This window comes from Dermacentor silvarum, chromosome 3 (genome assembly GCF_013339745.2).
Source record: "Dermacentor silvarum isolate Dsil-2018 chromosome 3, BIME_Dsil_1.4, whole genome shotgun sequence".
NCBI lineage: Eukaryota > Metazoa > Arthropoda > Arachnida > Ixodida > Ixodidae > Dermacentor > Dermacentor silvarum.
The window spans coordinates 201,919,989-201,940,108 of NC_051156.1; the positions used below are offsets into that span (position 1 = coordinate 201,919,989).

Consider the following 20,120-nt stretch of genomic DNA (forward strand, 5'->3'; position numbering starts at 1 on the left):
AGCGTTTATTTGTGCGTGGCGCTTGTTTGTCATTGCTACTTAGTTTGAGTGAGTAGCAACGATGTACAAAAGCTACTCGTCAGGGTAGCATTGTGCCATCGTCGGCATTTCTAAAACTGCTACCACGTTTGGATAAGTTTGTCGAGGTATGAATGAAGTCGTTTTATACCTTGAGCTTTACTTTTGTCAACTAAAGCTTCGCCACAACACACTGTCATGTCACTGTAAAGGCTGTGACAGCACATAGCGACGTTGCATACAGCTGTAGCATGCTTATTGGCACTAATCTTGCACCATGGCTCGCACTTGCCAGAACACTTATTCTAACAGAATATCTCACTTTCCGATGCGCGGAAACCAATACATACGTTTTCCGCAAACAAAAATGTGTCGCCCTCAGTGAGACTATGATACCGCGAAACTGCATTTACGGTCCGCTTGAACAATTCATTGCCGCCGCTCCTGCTTCCACCAGTGCGATTCGCGGTGCCCGCAGTCCACAGCCAATGCTCGCACCGCAGCGCCACTGCTGCGGGAAAATGGCTACACCCGAGAACGGCTCTGAATTCGTCTATAGAAGGAAGATCAGCACCTGCTTTATTGCTACTGACAAGATTTCAGCGGGAAACTGTTACCTCTATTCAGTGAAGCAGAACAGCCTCTTGCAGCGATGTCTAACCGTGTGAACAATGGTACACATGCATGCAAATAACACAAACCAGGAGTCAAACCAGAGGTCAATTTTAATGCCAACTCAAAATCATGATCTCAACACTGATTACAAGGTCTACAGGCTAGCTTGCTCTGCTTTAAGTTGCCACTGTATTGCCACTTTCGGATGCCACGTTGCCCCCACGTTCATACTCACCTCATCAGATGAGTCCTGAAAAACCATCACCTAAAGCAAGATCTTTGATTGTATAGAAGTTTAAAACTACACCTAAAATTGACTGCACAATTCTAAGTGAGAGTATACTATTAAAGCTACATTTGAGCAGTACATTAAAGTTCTACATTGACATTAATACAAGTACTGCATTGCAAACAGCTGCCAGAGAGAGCCTATCACCCCTCCCAAAGAAGCATCTACTAGCCACAATCGCCCACCCCACCCCGCCATCCAGCCCCCGTCGCGCAGCTCTTACGGCACCTGTTTGCATCCTGCCATGTGTGGATCCAATCCTGAATTCCATCCAATCCTATTGATCCAGATTCCACACACGAGTGTAAACAGGTCCTGAACCCCTGCGTGTCAGTCCTCCTCCTCGTCAGGAGTGAGACCTTTGGCAAGAAAACAGGACAGGACGGTTAGCAAAGCAGAGTGGCATGAACGGCTCCCCCAACCCTTACGATACATTCACACAATGTTACACAAAAGATGCAAATACGAAGAAAGGCCAAGGTACAACTTGTCCCTTATTCCTTGGGCAGGGGCAACAGGTTTACTACAGTAGGCATTGCTCACAATTATGACATAGCAAATGGCCACAAAACATTTCACTATGACAGTCACTAATTCAATGTGGGAGACAACCTAATCTAGAGACCACTCTATGGACATTTAAACACAGCACTGTTCAACTGCAGTGTTACAAAGTGTCTGCAAAAATAAAATTGTTTTCGAAACCAGTAAGTGCAAATCAAGCGACTCCCCTCAAGATAACAAAACGCGCATTTGTCTCCAATGGTGACATGGCACCAGAGACTTATTTCGTGTCTTGGGAGAGTAAGACAGCCACAGATAAAAAATGCACAGCACTAGCAGTCTCTCGGCACTCATCTTGAACGGAGTCACCCGTTGTTTGCAAATCGAGGTGCTTTGCCGGGCTTAAGGCCACCCTTCCCTTTAAGCCATTGGAGTGGGAAAGTGAACTCGCGTTGACTACCAAAAGCAAAGCTGGAACCACCTAGCACCTTTATTAACGAACAGCTGCAGCTAGACGTTCATTTCATTCGAAAAGGCATAGCAGATCCTGTTAGACCAGCATGGATACGACGAAAATGTGAGCGAACACGCAAGGTTAGTGAAGTGAATACCCACACCCAGGTCATGTACCCAGTCATGTACATGGTATTGAACTTGCAGCCCCACACAAGAGCGGCAAAACAGAAGCGGGAAAGAGAGTAGGGGCCGACAGATTAAAGCTGCTAATGCTAACCTAAGCAGCCCCGACCCGGCAAAGCCCCCGAGACAAATAGGGAGCAAACGAGACAGCGCATGGGCCAGCCCAACGGTGAGCGAGCGACAATGTGGGGTGGTTTGAGGGAGGGGCCTACCCTGAGACGAGGCTCCGAAATCCTGATGGCCAATTCCGTCTCCTGTGTGCAGGACGTGTGCCGCTCCTTCCTATGCGCTACGCGGCGTGTTCTCCTCCTCCCTTTGTGTGCGAGCCACTTCTCCCAGCGCTGTCCTCCTCTTGCGCTCCCCGAACCAGCGCTTGCTCTACTGAAAGCGTTTTTCTTTTTCTCCCCTTCCTGCCGTGTGCGCCTTGCCAAATCCTCGGCGGGGCGACATCACACCTTTCCACATTCCTCCCGCTAAGCTCCTTCGATCCGAATGTGCGTGTCCGCAAACATATCCACTTTAGTGATCCTCAGCGACGTGTGCCATCCTCCCGTTTTGTGGCATCTAGACAGACAAACAGATTGAGAGACAAGAGATGGGCATCGCCGTTCACAAGACATTTTTTTTTCCTCTGGCAAACAACACAAAACATCACACATACACGTTATTGAAATGTGCTTTGCTGCAGCTAGTGACAACTCAGGTGCTACCCGAGTTCGTGATGCGTGATGTGCCCACATACAAATGGGCAGGCTGAGAAGTGCAGATGTATACATGTCCTGCTTGTGCGCTACTTTGGTAATGAAGAAAAACACTGAACTACCAACACAATCTGTACACATCTTGTTACAAAACGGTGGGCCAACAAAAGGTGACGACGGTAATGCAAAAACGATGACGAGCCCACATTACAAAAGCAACAATTGATTTAAGCAGAACTACTTGTGTCAAGCAGAAATACAGGTTTACAAAAAGGAAGCTATGCATATGCAATGCAGCAAAAAAAGTCTGAACGACTATGAATCAGGACAGGTTCTGCACTTGCTTTTGCATACCTTACTAAAGCTGGAAGCTGGATGTTAAAATTAGGCATTTGAAGAATGCCTCTTTACTGTATTCTGGATTTAGAAAAAGAACAAGGGCCAGCTGATTGTTTTTACAAAGTTTTGACCAATAAGTTTGTAGCTTAAAGTCATGGCCCAAATCTAAACAAAGCAGCATCACTTTACAGAGAATTCTAAGCATCCACCAGAATGCGAGGAACAAAAAACAATGTGAAGCTACAATGAAGGTTCACCAAAAGAGAAAAATGGGGTCAGAAAGGTTGCCTGTCGAGCGCATAGTGCTGTCCACCGTATTTCACACCCCCAAAGTTCCCAGTTCAGTTGGAGTGTGAACAGGACCGAGATCGTGAGGGTGTCCGTGACCCAGAGCGCCGGGCTGGTGAGTATGTGGGAGAACCACGAGAGCGACGTGGGGAGTAGCTGCGGCTTCGGCTGCGTGAACGGCTGCTGTAGTCTTCACGCACTCTGATGTATGACACTTCCCCCTGAAAAGAATTGAGGGGCTTGTTAGAAAGGTGCACAAACAGGCCCGTATAGCTGCACTGTACAAACTACCCCCTCTCCCCATCTTGTGAAGTACCGTGTTAGGACATTTCTAAATTTTGCACCATTTCTGGCTTACCTAGCTTTTAGCAGTAAGGGTGGCTTTCTTTTGGGGTATTGTAGAAGGGCAATTTACTAAGCAACTCGAATGAAATTTCTGTTTACCCTCCCTTTAGCCACACTTGTTCTTGTGACTCAACTACAGCCTACTACACTGTGAAAAGTGGAGGCCCACTGTCTGCTGCTGGCCTTTACTTTTTTTCATAAACCTCAAAATTTTGTGGGTGTGGTGACCCACGCACAAGAAAGAAGTAAACAAATTTCCATTTGCTTTGAAAAACAGAGATGCTTACTGCCATGTGCTTGCAGCCAACTCCAGGTTCCTCTATTTGAAATACATGAAACAATCACATGGGTGTGCTCCACCCTGGAAGTCCTTTCTATTGCAGCACAAGAGAAATTTTTTAAAAATCTTAACATTATATGCAATTTTTTTTACTATGCCGTTTATGCTTTAGGTTTCACTTCTTTTGCCCATCCTCACTTCTTGCATACTTTGGTTGTGTGCGTTTTTGTTACTGATACCAGTACAATTTTATATTGCTGTTTTATCAAATCAGTACTCATGTATTTTGTATTGAACAAAACAGTACATATACCGTATTTTTGTGTCTAACCTGTATAAAAAATGCAAAAAATTTAACAGTGAAGTTGGGGTGCAGGTTATATAGTCAACATCCGAAAAGTCGGGGTGCAGGTTATAATATAGTCAACATCCGATTTCCCGGACTCCTTCGCGGCACCGTCATGTACCCATAGACCCAATGTATAAAAACGTCCGAAATTGCGGCAGCCCCAAAACCTTTGCCGTCCCATTTTTCAGACTTTTCCCCCTAACTGCAGGTCCGAAGCAACATCCAACGGTGCCATTTTAATTATCTCGCAGCCTCGAACCCCGACTTTAGCACGCTGATTGCTTTTTTCTTTCTGGGCTGTTGTAATTGGCGGTGCGGGTTATATGTGGAAAAATACGGTAGTACAGATTCTTTAGCTAATCTGGCAGTTGACATCTTATTTGGAGTTCGTTTTTCGAGTTGATACCATACTAATAACTTACTTAACTGCCTCCCAATATACCCAATCAGAAATAAATGCTATTGTGACATCAGTCAGCAGGACAGAAGTACGTACTACAAATGGTACGTCCTGATCCCACCAAACGCAGTCGCTTTTGTAACACCAGTTCGTCTCACCTCATGGGACCGAAAGCGTGAGTCATCCAGCTTCTTGACAGCGTACTTCATGTCCTCATAGCGGAGGAACTCCACAACACCAGTGCCATCCTTGAACACATCAGCATAGCACACATCGCCTGCCTCTCTCATGTGATCTTTCAGGTCCTGCCAACTGCCACTAGGGGGCAAACCTGCAGCAGAAACACAAACATTACCACCCTCGAAGGTAGGACAATTGTTAGAACAGCATTTGATTCACTCCTAAATTAGTGGAACCTTGAATGCCATACTCAACCACAGTGAAACACGATTAAGAGAGAAATCAGAAATATTACTTTTTAAGATTCCCTATCCTTTCTACTTCACACCATTCATCTTTCCCAGCAATTAAGTTCGTCAGTCTCTACTTATTGAATTCACGAAATGCACGAGCGCAACCTGGAGACTAAGAAATTTGGCTACCAGCAATTGATTACCTAACTTCAGTATCATAGTACAGCAGTCAATTAATGCTCTTTGTGTTGGTGCATGCCAAGATTAAAGTGCCCAAGCTGCATCTTCGGGGCCTGCCACCTAAGGTGTTCAAAGTATCTTAGGTCCAGCATGAAAACAATCTAGCTAAGAGCAGCCTACTAATTTGCGAAAGACAGTTGTCCCATATTATAAAACCTGCGGTTGAAAATTTACTGTTCTTTCATGTTTCATATGGTTGCACCAAATATTTGTTACTTTAAAAACAAAATTCAGACCAGAAAGCATTACGCAATGAACAGTCAATACGCTTGTCTGGAGTGCTCAAATGCAGTCCTTTGGGCTGGACGGGTGCTAGTCTACCCGTAATGCCAGATGTGAGAGACGCGAGCTAGCTAACATCTGAGCACTAGCAGCTACACTGAAGGAAGTGCCTCTACTTTTCTGCCTAGCTGCCATGCTCAGATGTAGGCCATTTCGAACCAGGGGTTCTAGGTAGATGGCATCCATGCAGAGCCCAACGTTGCTCGAGTGCTATACGCAACCCTGCTGACAGTGGAAGTAGTGCATACTCGATCGCACCACCATAACGCACCTGAAACAAGAACCCTGTACTGAGACCTCCGGGCAGGGGGTCCCCTGCCTCGGCCAGGTCCCATGCTGCCCCGCCCGGGCGCAGAGCCCCGGGGGAATTCCACACGCAAGCGGTAGCCATCATAGTCATAGCCGTCCCGTGCTTGCACTGCATCCTCTGCATCTCTGTAAAAAAAAAAAAAAAAAAGTGAGGCAGTAAGCACGATACCCTCACTCAACGCTGAAAGTTCGCAACATTGCTTCGCTAAATTTTGGACAGTGTAAAATGTATCTATTCAGATACTATTGACAGCAGCCACCATGCTAAATTTTGACCAAAAGTTTAGAATAGAGGTTATTGATACCGAAATTGAAGTTGGTCTCTATATCGAGCTTCTGTACCAGACATCCTTGTGTTCGTATCCTGCTGACAATTTTAACGGTGTTAATGATGAGTTTATAGACTCGAAGCCATTTGAAGCAAGGACGAAGTTGTCTATAAACTGTCATTCCCATTATGGCTGAACCACCCTGCTTGCAGAACCCATAGGCACTAGTGTCAGAGTTCCCCTTAGTAATTATTGTACGAGAGCGTACGCTCGCCTGCGATCAAATAAAATGCCAGCCAGTGGATGTTTAAAACACCAAAGCCCCTGCCACCAGAGAGCAAACGGCTAGAATAGTCCGAGCTCGGCAACTTTCATGCACAAGTGCTGATGCATGGCATGCCAATAGTTTTTCCAAGGATAGCATGGTAACTATAATTGGAAGACACTTAATAAAATGAACTGATGTAAACCTTGCAAGGAAGAATTGGCTGTTCAGGATAAGTTTTACTTGTGTATGATGTGTCAGACACATTGCAGTATCTCAAATGACCACTTGGATATCTAGAACAATGCATAATAGTTAAGTGGCTGAGCTTTCAGAATTGTATTGCTTTGCCAGGTTCGGTAGACAATATATTTAAGTGCACTGTGGTGTCACCAGCATTTCAGAAAGGTAGCAATTGCCATTTTAGTTGGGCTGCACCGATATCACTTGTCCTCTTAAGCCAGAAGTGACGACAAAGAATACAACTCGTGACGATCGTATTGCTCAATTGTTTCGCGTGCCACGTCGTCCCACACCCCTAATGAACGCGAAGCGCAGCTGCAGAGTGCAACAGCTGCAGCGCAGCCAGGTCGCGCCGCTATTTGCTAAATGGCGCTCCAGTTCGCGACCTTTGCAGTGCGAGATGAATGCCCACTTTTTTTTTTGCTAAATGCATTAAGCACACTAATCAGCTCTATCGAACCATGCAGAGAAGACGCGGTTCCTATGGCCCTTCGATATACGCACTGTCAGTGGTCTCTCTAGATCGTTTTCACTGATTGTTTCACTTACACGCTCACTGAAGCCAGTCTCATTAGGTAGGCTGCGAAGCACTCAACCAAACGCATGCGTTTAGGTGCGAAATCCTTAAGTTCTCGGCAGTGAGCGACGGTTTTCAAAAATACATGCGTCACAAAACAGATGAACATAGGTGCCTTTGCTAAACGTACTTTTTCTTTTTTTTTTGCCAGGCTCGACTGTTTCAACGCAAATACGCGCGCGCTCCTCTACATCAGCTGCAAACATTGCGAGAACCAGGCGCGCCGCAGGAGCCAAGTACCCACGCAATGCACCACGGTAAAACAGAATATGGGACAGCTGCACTAGTCTTCAGAGCACCAAAACAAAAGGGCAAGGGTGGTGCCCGGGCAGGAACAACCTTGAACAAGCACAATGCGCACAAGCGTCGCACGCATCAATACTAGCTTGAAATTACTATTACGAACGTCTCATAACACAAATATTAGGTGGAGATTACACGCACGCCCCCATAAGATAACGTGGACACTTACCTGGGGTCGTCGAATTCAACAAAAGCGAATGGCGGACCCCTACGGTTTTTCAAGTCGATGAACGTTATCTTGCCGAATTTGTAAAACAAATCCTCTATATCCTTGCTCCTGATGTCCGGGGGCAAATTCCCAACGTAAATCCTGCATTCGTTTCCTCGGAAAGACATGATGTCGACGGATTACCACCGATTGCTCAAAACACACACAAAACGCTGTTTGCGAATCCAAGCGATCGAATATTGTCGCCTCCCTCTCGCTTTCTCTCGCGGTAAACGAGAACGCGCGAATTTTGTCAAAACGCGAACAAACAAACAAAAGCACTTTCGTAATAAACAAAATAAACAAAGTATTCACCTACTACTTGCACTTTAACAAGATAAAATATTACAAATATTTTAGTATAAAGACGTTAAGCTTCTGCTCAAAATAATTTTATAAGGCACGAAAAATGCAAAACGGTAACTAATGACGTCACTACCACCTTTTGTGTGCCGCAGTTTGTCTCAGCCAATGGAAGCATTTGTTGTCGTTCAGTGGTCGAGCTCGTATCTTCGGTCAGCGCCTCGGGCGAGTTAGCTTGCTTTTTTTTCGTCTTCACCTGCATTTTCGTTCTCTTGCGCGACGGGTTGTTTCTGCCCGTGCAAAAACTACAAATCCGGAGGGATCTCGTTGTAATGTACCTGCAGGACCTGGCAAACTTCGCATCCATGCATAAAGAAAGCGGCAACGACGTCGATTGCAACGATGACAACAGCATCGACTGCGACGACTTTCTGGATCACGACGATAGGGATTCGGACGAAGGTGGGCAAACAATAACCGTCATGCTATTTTTCTTCTATTACTCATCGGAACTGTCCGCCCTGCCACCTCAGAGCCGCGTGTAAAAGACCAGCACGAAAGTGCTAGCTTAACCAATGGACGCGTAACTTCAAAACGCAGTATGAACGTGGCCGTGGGAGCCACGTTCAGAAATCTTAATTGTTGAACCGTCGGTTTTCTAATTTGTGCAGCTGGCAGAAGGCCCGGCTGCAAACAACTAGATGTGCAGCGTGGTCCCATCTAACCTCTGCCCTTCCTTCTGTCGAACGATTTGGTGTAAACATTGATCTAATGTCTAATTGCTGCCGGAGCCGAGAACGCAGTGCGCTCATCGGCATGCAGTTTAAATCGAGAACGTTTTAAAGCACGTATATGCGCGCGTGCCAGTTGCAGATAGCGTTACCTCACGCAATCATTCGATCTTAACTGCTTTTTCTTTTTTCCTTCACAGACACTGAAGATGCAAGCGAGACGGACATGGTCAAGCAGCGCGAAGAGGAATGTACCGAAATCAAAGAACAGTAAGTCCGCGTGCATACATTTTAGCCACAGCGAACCGTGTATTGTAAGGCTGCACTGTTTCCCATGTACTGCGCTGCAAAAGTTTATTCCGGAGCGCGCTCATGCGAGAGTGTGAACAGCTGGTGGATAAACCTGAGGAGCTTCTCACAGCTTCGCAATGTTGCGCGTGCGTGATAGCAGTCATAGCGTCTACTTGTCGGTTCACGCCGTGCGGTGCGCTGCAGTAGCTGCTGGTCGTAAATTCGGAAATCTTGCGACGCCAGCTGATGTTTCACGCATTAAAGACCCGTTTCCATAGACAGAAATGAATTTTACATGTCTGATTCGTTTCTTTTTTAAATTTTATACTCAGGAGGCGTATTGCACAACCTTTTCAGTTCCATCTGTTTTTAGGAAGTGAAGCTAGCAAATGTTGCAGTTAATGTAGATTACCGTTGTTATGCTCCAGAGAATTTTCTTCGCGCTTCTTGGAAGGCCATACACATTTTATTTTAGAATATCTTCACACTAGGTGTCCCTGGGTTGATGTGCTTTCTAATCTTTTTTTTCTCCCTTTAACTTTATATATGCGTGTATATGTGTTTATAGAGTACACAGTTTTCTGTTTTTCTTCCCATTTATTTTTGCATTTGAGTCATGAATGAATAATGCACCAGTACCTGATACATCAACGCCACGTATCGGGTACTATGGTGTTGATGTATCAGGTACTGGGGCATTATTTAATTTTCAATTCAGAACCTGCTTTGTGCTTATTGTGTGCTAAACTTTCTGGATGTACACTTCTCTCTTTATTGCTGTGCTGTTCTCCAGTGTCATAGTTTTCCAGGGAATTTTCATGCTATCAGTCAGGAAAAAAACCCTGTGAAAATCAGGGAAATTGAAAGCACCAATGCAGTAGCAGACACCCTGTTTGGAAGTTGGTAGAAACTCTACCACATGCATCTCGTGTATGAAAGGATGACACTTACCACATAAGAATATTGGGAAATGCATATGAGATAATGTGATGTCAAAGTTCATCACCAAACAGCAGACCTGGCATTGACGACACCAGTGTGACATCATGACAGAGCAGAATTTGCTGATTTTGTGTAGCGATAAGGCTAGGCATCAGGACGTTAATCACCCCCCCCCCCCCCCCCAAAAAAAAAAAAAGCTCTCATGATGGTTACATGAGTGTTAACTCGAATGTTTCAAGTGCCAGCTATGGTGCGTGCTGCCATAGGCATTTTCACTTCCGGTCTCGAGCTCGCCGAATCGCTTAGGAGTCCGAAGGTACTGGTTCTTCCAGAGCAAATGCGTGCACCACCACCAACTCATGAAGAGAAAGGTGAGGCATCCGATCATGCTGCGACAAAACTTCCGCAATACTGCATGTGCAATTGGTGGGTTCCAGCACCTGTGATCTGTGGAGCGCAACACTATCTGATGGCATAGCAGGGAACCAAGCTTTGACGGCGTAAGCTCTTTAGGCCCCAACCTTCGCTTCCGAGTGACCAGACTAACTTGGGCCACAGTGCCACTCTAACGTCCGATACGTACCAAACTGGTCACATTATGTACATGGCCATGAGTCTGGTGATAGTGCTAATGGTTAAAGGGGCCTTGACGGGGTTCTGCGAAGGGCGCGATACTGAGAAATGAGCTAAGAAAAGCTACCGCCTTACAATAAACAGAAGGGCTGTGCTCACTTTTGGCAGCTGCAGCAGTTGCAGAAATGGAACGAGCCAATTTATAATGACGTCATGATGCATCCACATTATGGATATTGTAACCGAAGCTAGTTCATGGAAACAAGTATATAATTGTAAGTTATTTAGGAGGCTTTGACCTGTGCCAGTATATCTTGGGTTTAGAGGGCTTAGACCTTGATTTAGAGAGGGAACCAATGATGAGTCACAAATATCATGTCACTATACTTCTTTTAATACAATGTCGAGATCCTGTGGTTTAAAAACTGAACAGACATTTGACATGGGATGATGTGATTTTCTTTCAGAATGTACAGGGACAAGCTCGCCACTCTGAAAAAGCAGTTGGCACAGCTGAAGGACGACACCCACCCCGAGTATGTCAAGCGGTTGCGCAAGATTGAGCAACTCTACCAAGAGCGGCTTTTCATGAATGAGGTCTTCCAGTGTCACGAGGTGCGTTACTGTCTCCTACGGTCCCTAGACAAGTTTCAAGGTAGTGTCATTCCCCCCTTTCCCGCTCCCCTTGTCCTCTATTTCTCCTCCTACATGGAGCACTGCTAATGCCCACAATGGTTCCAAACCTCTTAACACGTGTGCAATAACAACTAGCTTTTCGTTTGTGTCATACTAAATTTATTATCGGTACTCATTCTGAAACTGCATTTCGTGCAGTAAATTTTTATTCATGCCTATGTTGGTGTAAACCCTGCTACGTGAAAAAAAAACATTGCAACCTTTTGGGGGCACTGGTAATCAGTGCGGACATGTGGAAATGCCGCATGATCGCGCTAAGCCAATCACGCCCGGGCAACGGCAAAAGCGTGAGAGGATGAGGACGACGGCGGCTAGATGAAAGAATGGCGCTACCTTGAAACTTGCTTATCTGAGGACCTAAGATCTATTACTGTGCCTTGTTTCAAGCACCAGCATTTCAGAGTACTGGAACATGTTCATTCTATAATGCGCTGAGTACCGGCGACAGTGCACTGAAAATTAGAAGAACGCACCAGACAAGAATGATGGGCAAGTGGCTCACAAGTAGTGTAACGTCCCCTCGCAAGTTTTCTCAACTTCGGGACTTCCTTCAGAAATAACCAGTGCAAACCAGTGATTGGCGGGCACACATTCTCAAACCAGGGGCACGATCGGAGATCTTTGTTTGTAACGCATTCTGTTCAGTTGCTGCAACGTCACAATGTGGCAGTATGCAAAATTTGTGAAAACGGGAGGGAGAGAGCGGCTAATCGGCAAGCGGTGAACTCCCCAGATGACAAACGTCCGTGGAGTTCGTCGTTTTTTTGTGACGCCAAAATGATGACACGCTCCTGTCAATCATTTTGATTACGAGCACGTCGTCTGCTAGGAGAAGACCATGACGTGAGATGTGAAGTTCGAGCGGTCATCCGCTTGCTACGAGATCAGCTTCGTATGGCACGTCTGGTGGATTGGATTAGATCCAAACGGCGGCTGCAGCTACGGAATGGTTCACCGCTTGCGAATTGGCTGCTCTTTCCCTCCCGTTGTCAAAAAATTTCGCATACTGCCACTTTGTGACGTCGCAGCAACTGAACAGAACGTGTTTCGAACAACGATCTCCGATCGCACCCCAGCTGGACAGTTTACATAAAGCTCTGCGCAGGCAAAACTGACAGTGTGGGAGCATGCCACCCCGCACACTATGTGTCTTGTTATTGTCAGACCTGCTGTTTTCATTTTTTCAAAGCTCCTCTTTTTTTTTTTTTGCTCCCACCCCTGAACCCCTTCATTGCAGATTGAGCGTGTGGAGCTAGAATACATCCAGGAGAAAAAGGCAGCTGCCCGGGAGTTTGAAGAGAAGAAGATAGACCTGCGTGAATCACTCATAATGGAACTGGAAGAGAAACGGCGTATGGTGGAATCTGAGAGGAGCACCATTGAGCTCACCGGAGGTAAGCTTGCACCTTGCGTTCAATGTCATTGTCACGTAGACAATGTCAATGTCATGTAGACTGTGCCCTTGTCAGGCAACCAGAGAGGAATGCCGCCAGTTTGGCATGAATTGAAAAACTGTTGCGAAGCATTTTGCACTAAAAAGCCACACCACTGCTGTTAGCATGTAGGCTAATGCCGTTGTCATGTGAATGGTTTCTCAATCTATGGGCTCTCAATCTGTGTGCATGTCATAGTTCACTGCCACAGCATGGCGTTCTCATGCACATTTGAGTGAAAGATGGTTTTTAACAGAGATTCTCATTATTGCATGCAGGAATAACAGATACTACAGCTTTGGCATGCATTTAACACAGTCAGAATTGGGTAGAGCATACCCGAGAGTTGTAGAAAAATAAGAATTGTTATTGCTGTGCAGTTTACTACTTGCATTTACTCAAACTTGTAAGGGCCACAGGTTTAGTTCAGTCTGAAACAAAAGTATGTCTTATTGCACATACACATAATCACGATCATGTTTGAGCAGATATAAGGCCACAGCTGGCGCACAAACAGATACACATATCAATTAGTCGCTTTGCAATGTCCAGGTCAATTGAACCAATTTTTAGTGGCAACTAGCAACACATACAGCAGCATGAATGTGAAACATAGGTTCTGACTGTGAATGCCCGATGAAGTTCATTTTGTCAGACATTTCTCACTGTTTAATTTTAACGAAGCAAATTGACGAGGGTGGCAATGTGGGCTTGTTGGTCGGTCATCATAGAATGGTATACAGGTCATCATAGAATGGTATTACAGATATTAAATGGCTGCACTATCCAAATACCATTCTTTAATAAAGCAGCTTCAGAATACTACATTGGAAACACTGAAAAAAAATCTTTTATGGGAGTAAATTTGCTTTCCGAGTAATCGTTATTGTTATGTATTCATACAAATTTGGCCGATCACGAGTGTGGGTGAATCTGCCGCTGTTAAAAAATTTATTCTAGTATTGGTTGACCTTTACTTTTATAGGAATAGAAGAGAAATCTGATGACTGCAAACCTTTAGCTTGTCAGGCACTTGTTGGCACAGACCGTCATTTCTTTAAAGGGGCCCTGAACCACCCCTCGGGCATGGTGAAATAACATAGTCCGCGGGTAGCATACGCTGCTCTGAACATCTCAGCCAAGTTTTGCTGTCACAGGCGGTGCATGGAGCTCGCAAGCGGAGCGCGAAGTTACCTTTCTCTCAAACGCTGTGGACGACCGCGTTTGGCTTACGCGTTAGTGCGTCGTAGGCACCGAAATCGGAATTCGTTGCGTCTACATTAACATCCAAAATGAAATTTGAACTGCACGCCACGGTGACATTTAGAAGGCGGAGCGTTGTGGCCCCGCCCCACTCCACCGTAGCCTTCGCAGTGCAAGGCATTGAAGTAGGAACGGGAGCACAGCAGAGGCCGTGTTTGATTGCCAATAACTCCGCTTCTGCTGAACGCATTGAAGTACTTTTTGCGGCAAAGTATTTCTGAAATAGCTTATTTTCACTTCAAATGCCTTTCTCCACTTCGATAAAAAGTGGTTCAGGGCCCCTTTAAGATGAGTGACAAACGTGTGCTCATCTCACTGAAGTGAAATGACATTGCATACTTTTATCCTTTGCTAAAGGGAAGGAGGACAGGCAAAGGCCATCAGCATGAGGCCTGCAATGACTGCTATCAAAATTTAGACGATGAGAGATGTTGGTCTGTTGAGCCATGTTTTGTCATAAAAAGTTTGCATTTGTTGAGACTGTTACAAACTGGCGTCATTTGATCATGGCCATATGCTGGCCTTTCTAGTTTCTCGTGGGGAAATTCCTGTAAGAAAAAATGCCAACTTATTTGAATGATTAACAGTATTACTTGAATTGATGTGCACTGCAGCTCAATGCTTAAAACCTGCCAAAAAAAAAAAATGACATGTACGAGTGGATTTACTATAGGCGCCTACAATTACTAAGCTCTGTGCTTTCAGCTCTATACAACTCTATGTATGCATGCCCTTTTTAACTGGCAGAAGCTGTGTTTCCAGTTAAAAGAATTGTTAGTCCAGTGCTGAGGGGGGGTGCTCTTTCTGGTATGTTGACCTTATTGGTTTGTGCTTGTTTAAGAAATATGCTGTTCATGTTACCATTTGTTCAAGCGCATGTTATCACTTTTGTTGTGCATCTGTTTTGCTTTGGCTTCTTTTGGAATTTAAGTTCTTTTCTGTTTGCTTGCTCGCTTGCCTTTTGTTTGCCAGCTGCACTGAAGTTGTCTCGTTTAAGGTTCCAGCTTGCCGTGGTGTGCAGATTCCATGGAGGTGAAGTCTGTGACAACGAGAAAACTACGCAGAAGACCAAATGATCCCCTTCCCATGCCCGAAAAGAGGCGAAAGACTTCACCTAATATCCTTTTCGGTACTTGTGTTCAGTTCACATTGTCCATGCAACTGTGCCACACATATTTTACAGCTTTTCTTGTGTGAAGGAGCCATTCTGGGGTTTACAGTGATGATGATGATGATGACTGGTATAATGCAAATTGTCATGTCATCTTCTTTTGTGACAACCATGGCGTTCGAGCTGAAGTTTCTACAGGTTGTCATAGCATCACAATTATACCACTAGAATGTTGTATTGCAGTAGCCTGCATTGCAAACACTAGGTCTTTGTATGTTACGTAATAAAGTCAGTAGCTGTGCTCGCTACCAGCCTTAATATTTTTTTACAAAAGAAAGCTTAATTCTTAAAAAGAGTGGAGAAGAGGAATCAGAGGATAAAGCATAGGAATAGTGCAGCATTTGAACAGCACCCGTCAAGGCACTAAGTGAAGCAGAGGAAAGAACAACAATCAGAAGTGGTGGTTATGTAGAGTTGCACTAACTATTGCTATCACTGCTTCACGCTGCGGATGAAAATACACTTGTACCTTTTTCAGTGAAACTGAAAGCAGTTGAGTTGGTGAAGGCCAACATGCTCAGTATCAAACAGCCTGCAAGGCAACCTCTGTCGGAGTCCCGAAATTTTGTTTGAAACCTAATTATGAGTGATCACAAAATAAAATTACCTTGCATATAGTACCTCATTTTAATAGACAACTTCATTGCGCATTTTAAATTTTTTTTCTGGCCAGTACTAATAATTTGTAATTTTTGTTTCTTACATCATGTTGGAGGAAAGCTAGGAAATTTTGTGGCAGTGAAAGCGGCTGTATGACCAGGGCATCAGTGAGAACACGCAGGCGGCGTTGGTAATGAATCATCACTTAGAACAGCCAGCAAGCAAACCCCTTATACTTCTAACAAAGGGCGTGAGAACTCGCTTGTGCAGCTTCAGTGTCTTTGATGTACCAGTTGCTCATGTTTAACTTGAAGGAAACAGTGATAAAAAAACAGGACTGTAATGAGAGAAGACAAACAGATCGCTTTGTAGGCCAGATTGGCATACATCTCCACAGGAATTTTACTCTTTGTGTAGAAATATTGATTAAATTGAACGAATTCTTCAGAAAGTTACAAGATGGAGGTAGTGTTTAACATATTCTCACCCTGCCACCCGCTAGCCTTCATGTTAGCTCCAGTGGCAAATGAAAACCATTTTAAAAGGTGGTGGTACAAAGTTCAGTACCTGAAGTATGACTTCTTTTTTTTTTTTTTTTCAACTGTGAGGGGCTTTCTTTTTTTTCGAGAAAAATTTCCTCTGTAATTTAATGCTAGTTTAGCGGGACAGCAACTTTCATGGGTGTTTACCGTAAAGAGGTTCAGTTGTATCATAATGTTGTGGCCAGACACGTCCTTGTAGATCACTGTGTGCAGGTTTGAATGCATTTGTGATGCGCTATTGTGCCTTGACGCTAGCACCCCAGCTAAACTTCCTCTTGGACGACGGTGAAATACTCGACGACCTGAAGATGCTGAACAAGGTATGTGAAATGCCTTTCCGCACTTCCCCCTGTGCTTTTCCTGGCTAGCAAAAACATTTTTTTTTTGGGGGGGGGGGGGGCACTTGAATATCCTCAAAGCTAACTTCAGTGCATTCAATTTCCTGCTGCCACCAAGTCCATATGTCCACAAGCAGCCCGTCACACATGCACACCCATGCATGCATGTTTGATAGTTGCCTTACAAGTTCCTATCATAAAAATAACCTTTAATTTCGAAAATGTTAAGAAATGTCACGGAGACTTTCTTATTGTAACGAATCTTTGCATCATTCATCTTGGGTCGGTATTTTGTAGCGATGCCTTTGCGGTAATGCCTTTTCGCGCTTATCGTGCTTTGTCAGTGGTCAGAGCGACGGTCCGCTCGCGTTATCAACGGGATCAGCCGGCCGTGAGCGGTGGATGATAAGACTAGTATAGAATAAGTCATAAGGCATCGCTACAAAATCGCGGCCCTTGGCACTCTTGCACTAAGCCTACAAAGTTTCGATGTAGCAAAATTTGGAACAACTCCTAGGGCAGTATTCTTGGGTGATCATTTAGAGATAATAATGCGATTTTCTTGAGATATCATGAGCCTCAGCACCGGACATGTAAGCATATCATAGATAGCATTCTTGGCCTTGTGTCAAGCTTGCTATCTTTGCACGGTGCCAGGAGCACTGTCGGCTGTATACATTGAGGCATCCAGTGCCGAGTTGTGTGACATCTCACAAAAGTGATCTTAGCACTAAAGCTTGATTGCCTGTATGCTTCCTTTTTATTCGTGAGCTGTGTTGCTGGAATGTAACGTTTTGTAAGTTTCGACCTATTTCTTTTGCAAAATGGTTTGGCAAATTAAAGAATTCTTTGCATCAACTTGTTCTTCACAAATTGCTTCTTTTGATGCTTTTTTCAGGGGAAGACTCCATCCCTTAACAAGAGATTGGACTGTGAGTTGTGAAATTGAGCAGTTTTCCAACTGTGCAGTTATTTAGGACTGTCGTGTCTGATCTTGCTTTCCTGCCTGTTGGTGCAGTTGCAGAATACGGAAATGTGGATCATGGTTCACACGCAATTGAGGCCCGTATAGAGGATGGCAAGCTATTCTACGAGAGGAAATGGTAATAGTTTGAAGCACAATTCAGAAACTTGGCGCTACAGCACTGTCTATTGTTCTAGTTATCAAAGGGGCCAGTCCGTCTGCGTGGATTCGAAAGACATGGGCCGTTTCTTCGGCGTCATCTCAGCGGTGGGCACGTCAGAAGTAAGACGTTGCGCATGCTCGCTTTTCAGCCTGTCCTATTCGTTTGTCTTGTTTTGCACAGTGTGCTACAGCTGAGAATCACTTCGATTTGCAAATCAGGACTGCCCGGTACTGTCCTAAATGCTGCGTATGTTAACGCTCGTTGACTAAAAGTAGTGTAGTGCGTCCAGCAGTCCTCGGGAGTACAGGATGACAAATTGAAGTGACTTTAGGTTGTACCATCCTTTCTTTTAAAGCGATAGCTTTCTTTACCTCTTCCCCCCCACCTTGTGGTCTGTCAGTTTGCCAAGAAGCTCGACGCTGTGACCATTAGACCATGTGTGCATGCCAGAAAAGGCGGAATAAGCTCGTGCAAGCCAGCACTTACGACGTTTGGTGTGCTAGGCGACCTGCATAGCAACAATTTACTTATAAAAAGTGAGCTCGCGCATCTTCTACTAGACGGTAATGAAGAAAGAAGTTACATGGTGCGTTCGTGCCAGAAATTACGCTCCATTATGCGAAATTTTTTTCAGGTTAAAATTTCAATAAGAACACTTTCAAAACTGCCTGCCTCTTGGCCTATCTCCCGTAGTGGGTACAGGCCATCCTTAGACGACAGCAAGAAAATTGCTGTCTGTCTCTCACCGTACTTGTGCGCTTTGGCGCTCTTCTACAAGGCAAGCACGTCGTGTCTTGTGATTGAACACACTTTAATGGTTATCAAAAGTACTGCTTCTCTGCAAAGTTAACCATGGTGGCTGAGGGGCACGTTTGCCATTGAAATCTGCAGCGTGCCTCTTGTCAAAATGTGCAAGCTCTCGCTTGCAAAGACATCAAACCAAGATTGGTTCTGCCAGGACTTTTTTTTCTTAATTAGCAGTTTTGTTAACTGAAAGTTTAGAAACTTTTAAATCTTGTCTTGGACAACATTATTTTATGCATCTTATGTTTTATGCTAATGTATAACTGTAAATGTCTGCTTACTGCCAATGTTTACCGATGGGCAGGCCCTAGTCAGGTGTAAATAATACCTTTTGCTTGTCTTTCCGAGGTTTTTCTTGTAAATTAACCATAACAGTAAATTTTATTAATGTTATATTTTTTAAGTTGAACGAGTTACGACACAAAAGTCTAAATTTTCTTGCCTAACTTTACAAACACCTGCATTCATAACACTCATGCTTAACCAATAGTCACAATAAACATAGTAGTACCCATGATTCAAATGCAGTGAGTTCGAAGATGGTGGTCTTTGCAGTGGAACTTAGTGCTAGTTTCTCGAGCTTTTTTTTTTTTTTTTTTTTTCCTGTGCATCATACTTTTGCTGTTGTTGCTATGTGTATTGTACAACTATACTGTGTGTGCATGTACCAGTCCTTGCTGTGAACTTATTTGTAAAAGAGTGCATATACAAATGCCGCTACTTCTAGTGGCTGGTTAGGCACCACAGTGCATTAAAACATTTATATAATGAATTAATCTAAAATGTGTCTTACCAATATCAGCGTGTAAGGAGTATATGGTTATAATGAAAATTGGGTATAATGAAGGTATTTCCATGGTGGATGCAACTTCACCATAACAAGATTTGATCAAATTATCATAAATGAGTAAATACAGCATGCAGTTCAAGGCACCAGCACAAATTTCGAATGGTATAAACGGGAAGCTGCCCCCACACAGTATTCAAGGAGTGCATTTCTTTTTATATTAGCCTGTGCTCTAGACGCACAAGACAAATGATGTATTCCATTGCTTATTAACAGTTTATTTATATAAACTTTGTTTTTCTACACTGTGTTGGCTGCGTGGCTTAGCTTGCTCCAAGCCAAACTGTTTTTATTGTGCTACTCGGAGTATTTTGATAGCACTAACACTTGCTGCGACACATAACTGGACATGCACTGCTTCGTTTCTCCTGTGCAGTTGTGGGTTAAGAAAACCAGCGACAGCGGCAAAGTCAAGATCCATCTGTCTCAGCTTCTGAAAGGGAAGGTCATCTTGCGGAGGAAGTCTGCATGCTGACATCACATTTAGGCGCAGACAGAACTTCATGTACATAGCACATACCTTTACCAAGTTCAATATTAAAACACCAGTGTACATTACCATTTTATGTAAACACTCTGTGGC

General features: G+C 44.4%; 2 protein-coding genes across 4 annotated transcripts; one reads left to right on the forward strand and one right to left on the reverse strand.

Moving 5' to 3' along the window:
* Nucleotides 1-725: 725 nt before the first annotated feature.
* On the reverse strand, nucleotides 726-8,111 carry LOC119446514 (serine/arginine-rich splicing factor 1B). Of its 2 annotated transcripts, XR_005190780.2 has the most exons (5): nucleotides 7,838-8,111; nucleotides 5,974-6,137; nucleotides 4,926-5,098; nucleotides 2,278-3,614; nucleotides 726-1,281 (listed from the first exon to the last, which is right to left on the reverse strand). XR_005190780.2 is itself a non-coding variant. In XM_037710961.2 (4 exons), exons 1-4 carry the CDS (start codon nucleotides 8,002-8,004, stop codon nucleotides 3,447-3,449), a joined length of 672 nt encoding a protein of 223 aa, XP_037566889.1. In that variant the 5' UTR covers nucleotides 8,005-8,111; the 3' UTR covers nucleotides 726-3,446. The 2 variants fall into 2 exon arrangements, 1 of the variants encoding a protein (XP_037566889.1); XM_037710961.2 differs by having other exon boundaries at nucleotides 726-3,614.
* A 240-nt stretch (nucleotides 8,112-8,351) lies between these two features.
* Nucleotides 8,352-20,109, forward strand: LOC119446511 (sin3 histone deacetylase corepressor complex component SDS3). Of its 2 annotated transcripts, none has more exons than XM_037710952.2 (10): nucleotides 8,352-8,641; nucleotides 9,111-9,180; nucleotides 11,184-11,331; nucleotides 12,650-12,806; nucleotides 15,106-15,225; nucleotides 16,680-16,741; nucleotides 17,658-17,691; nucleotides 17,778-17,862; nucleotides 17,921-18,005; nucleotides 19,914-20,109. In XM_037710952.2, exons 1-10 carry the CDS (start codon nucleotides 8,512-8,514, stop codon nucleotides 20,010-20,012), a joined length of 990 nt encoding a protein of 329 aa, XP_037566880.1. In that variant the 5' UTR covers nucleotides 8,352-8,511; the 3' UTR covers nucleotides 20,013-20,109. The 2 variants fall into 2 exon arrangements, with proteins under 2 accessions (XP_037566880.1, XP_037566884.1); XM_037710956.2 differs by having other exon boundaries at nucleotides 15,130-15,225.
* The last annotated feature ends 11 nt before the right edge of the window (nucleotides 20,110-20,120 follow it).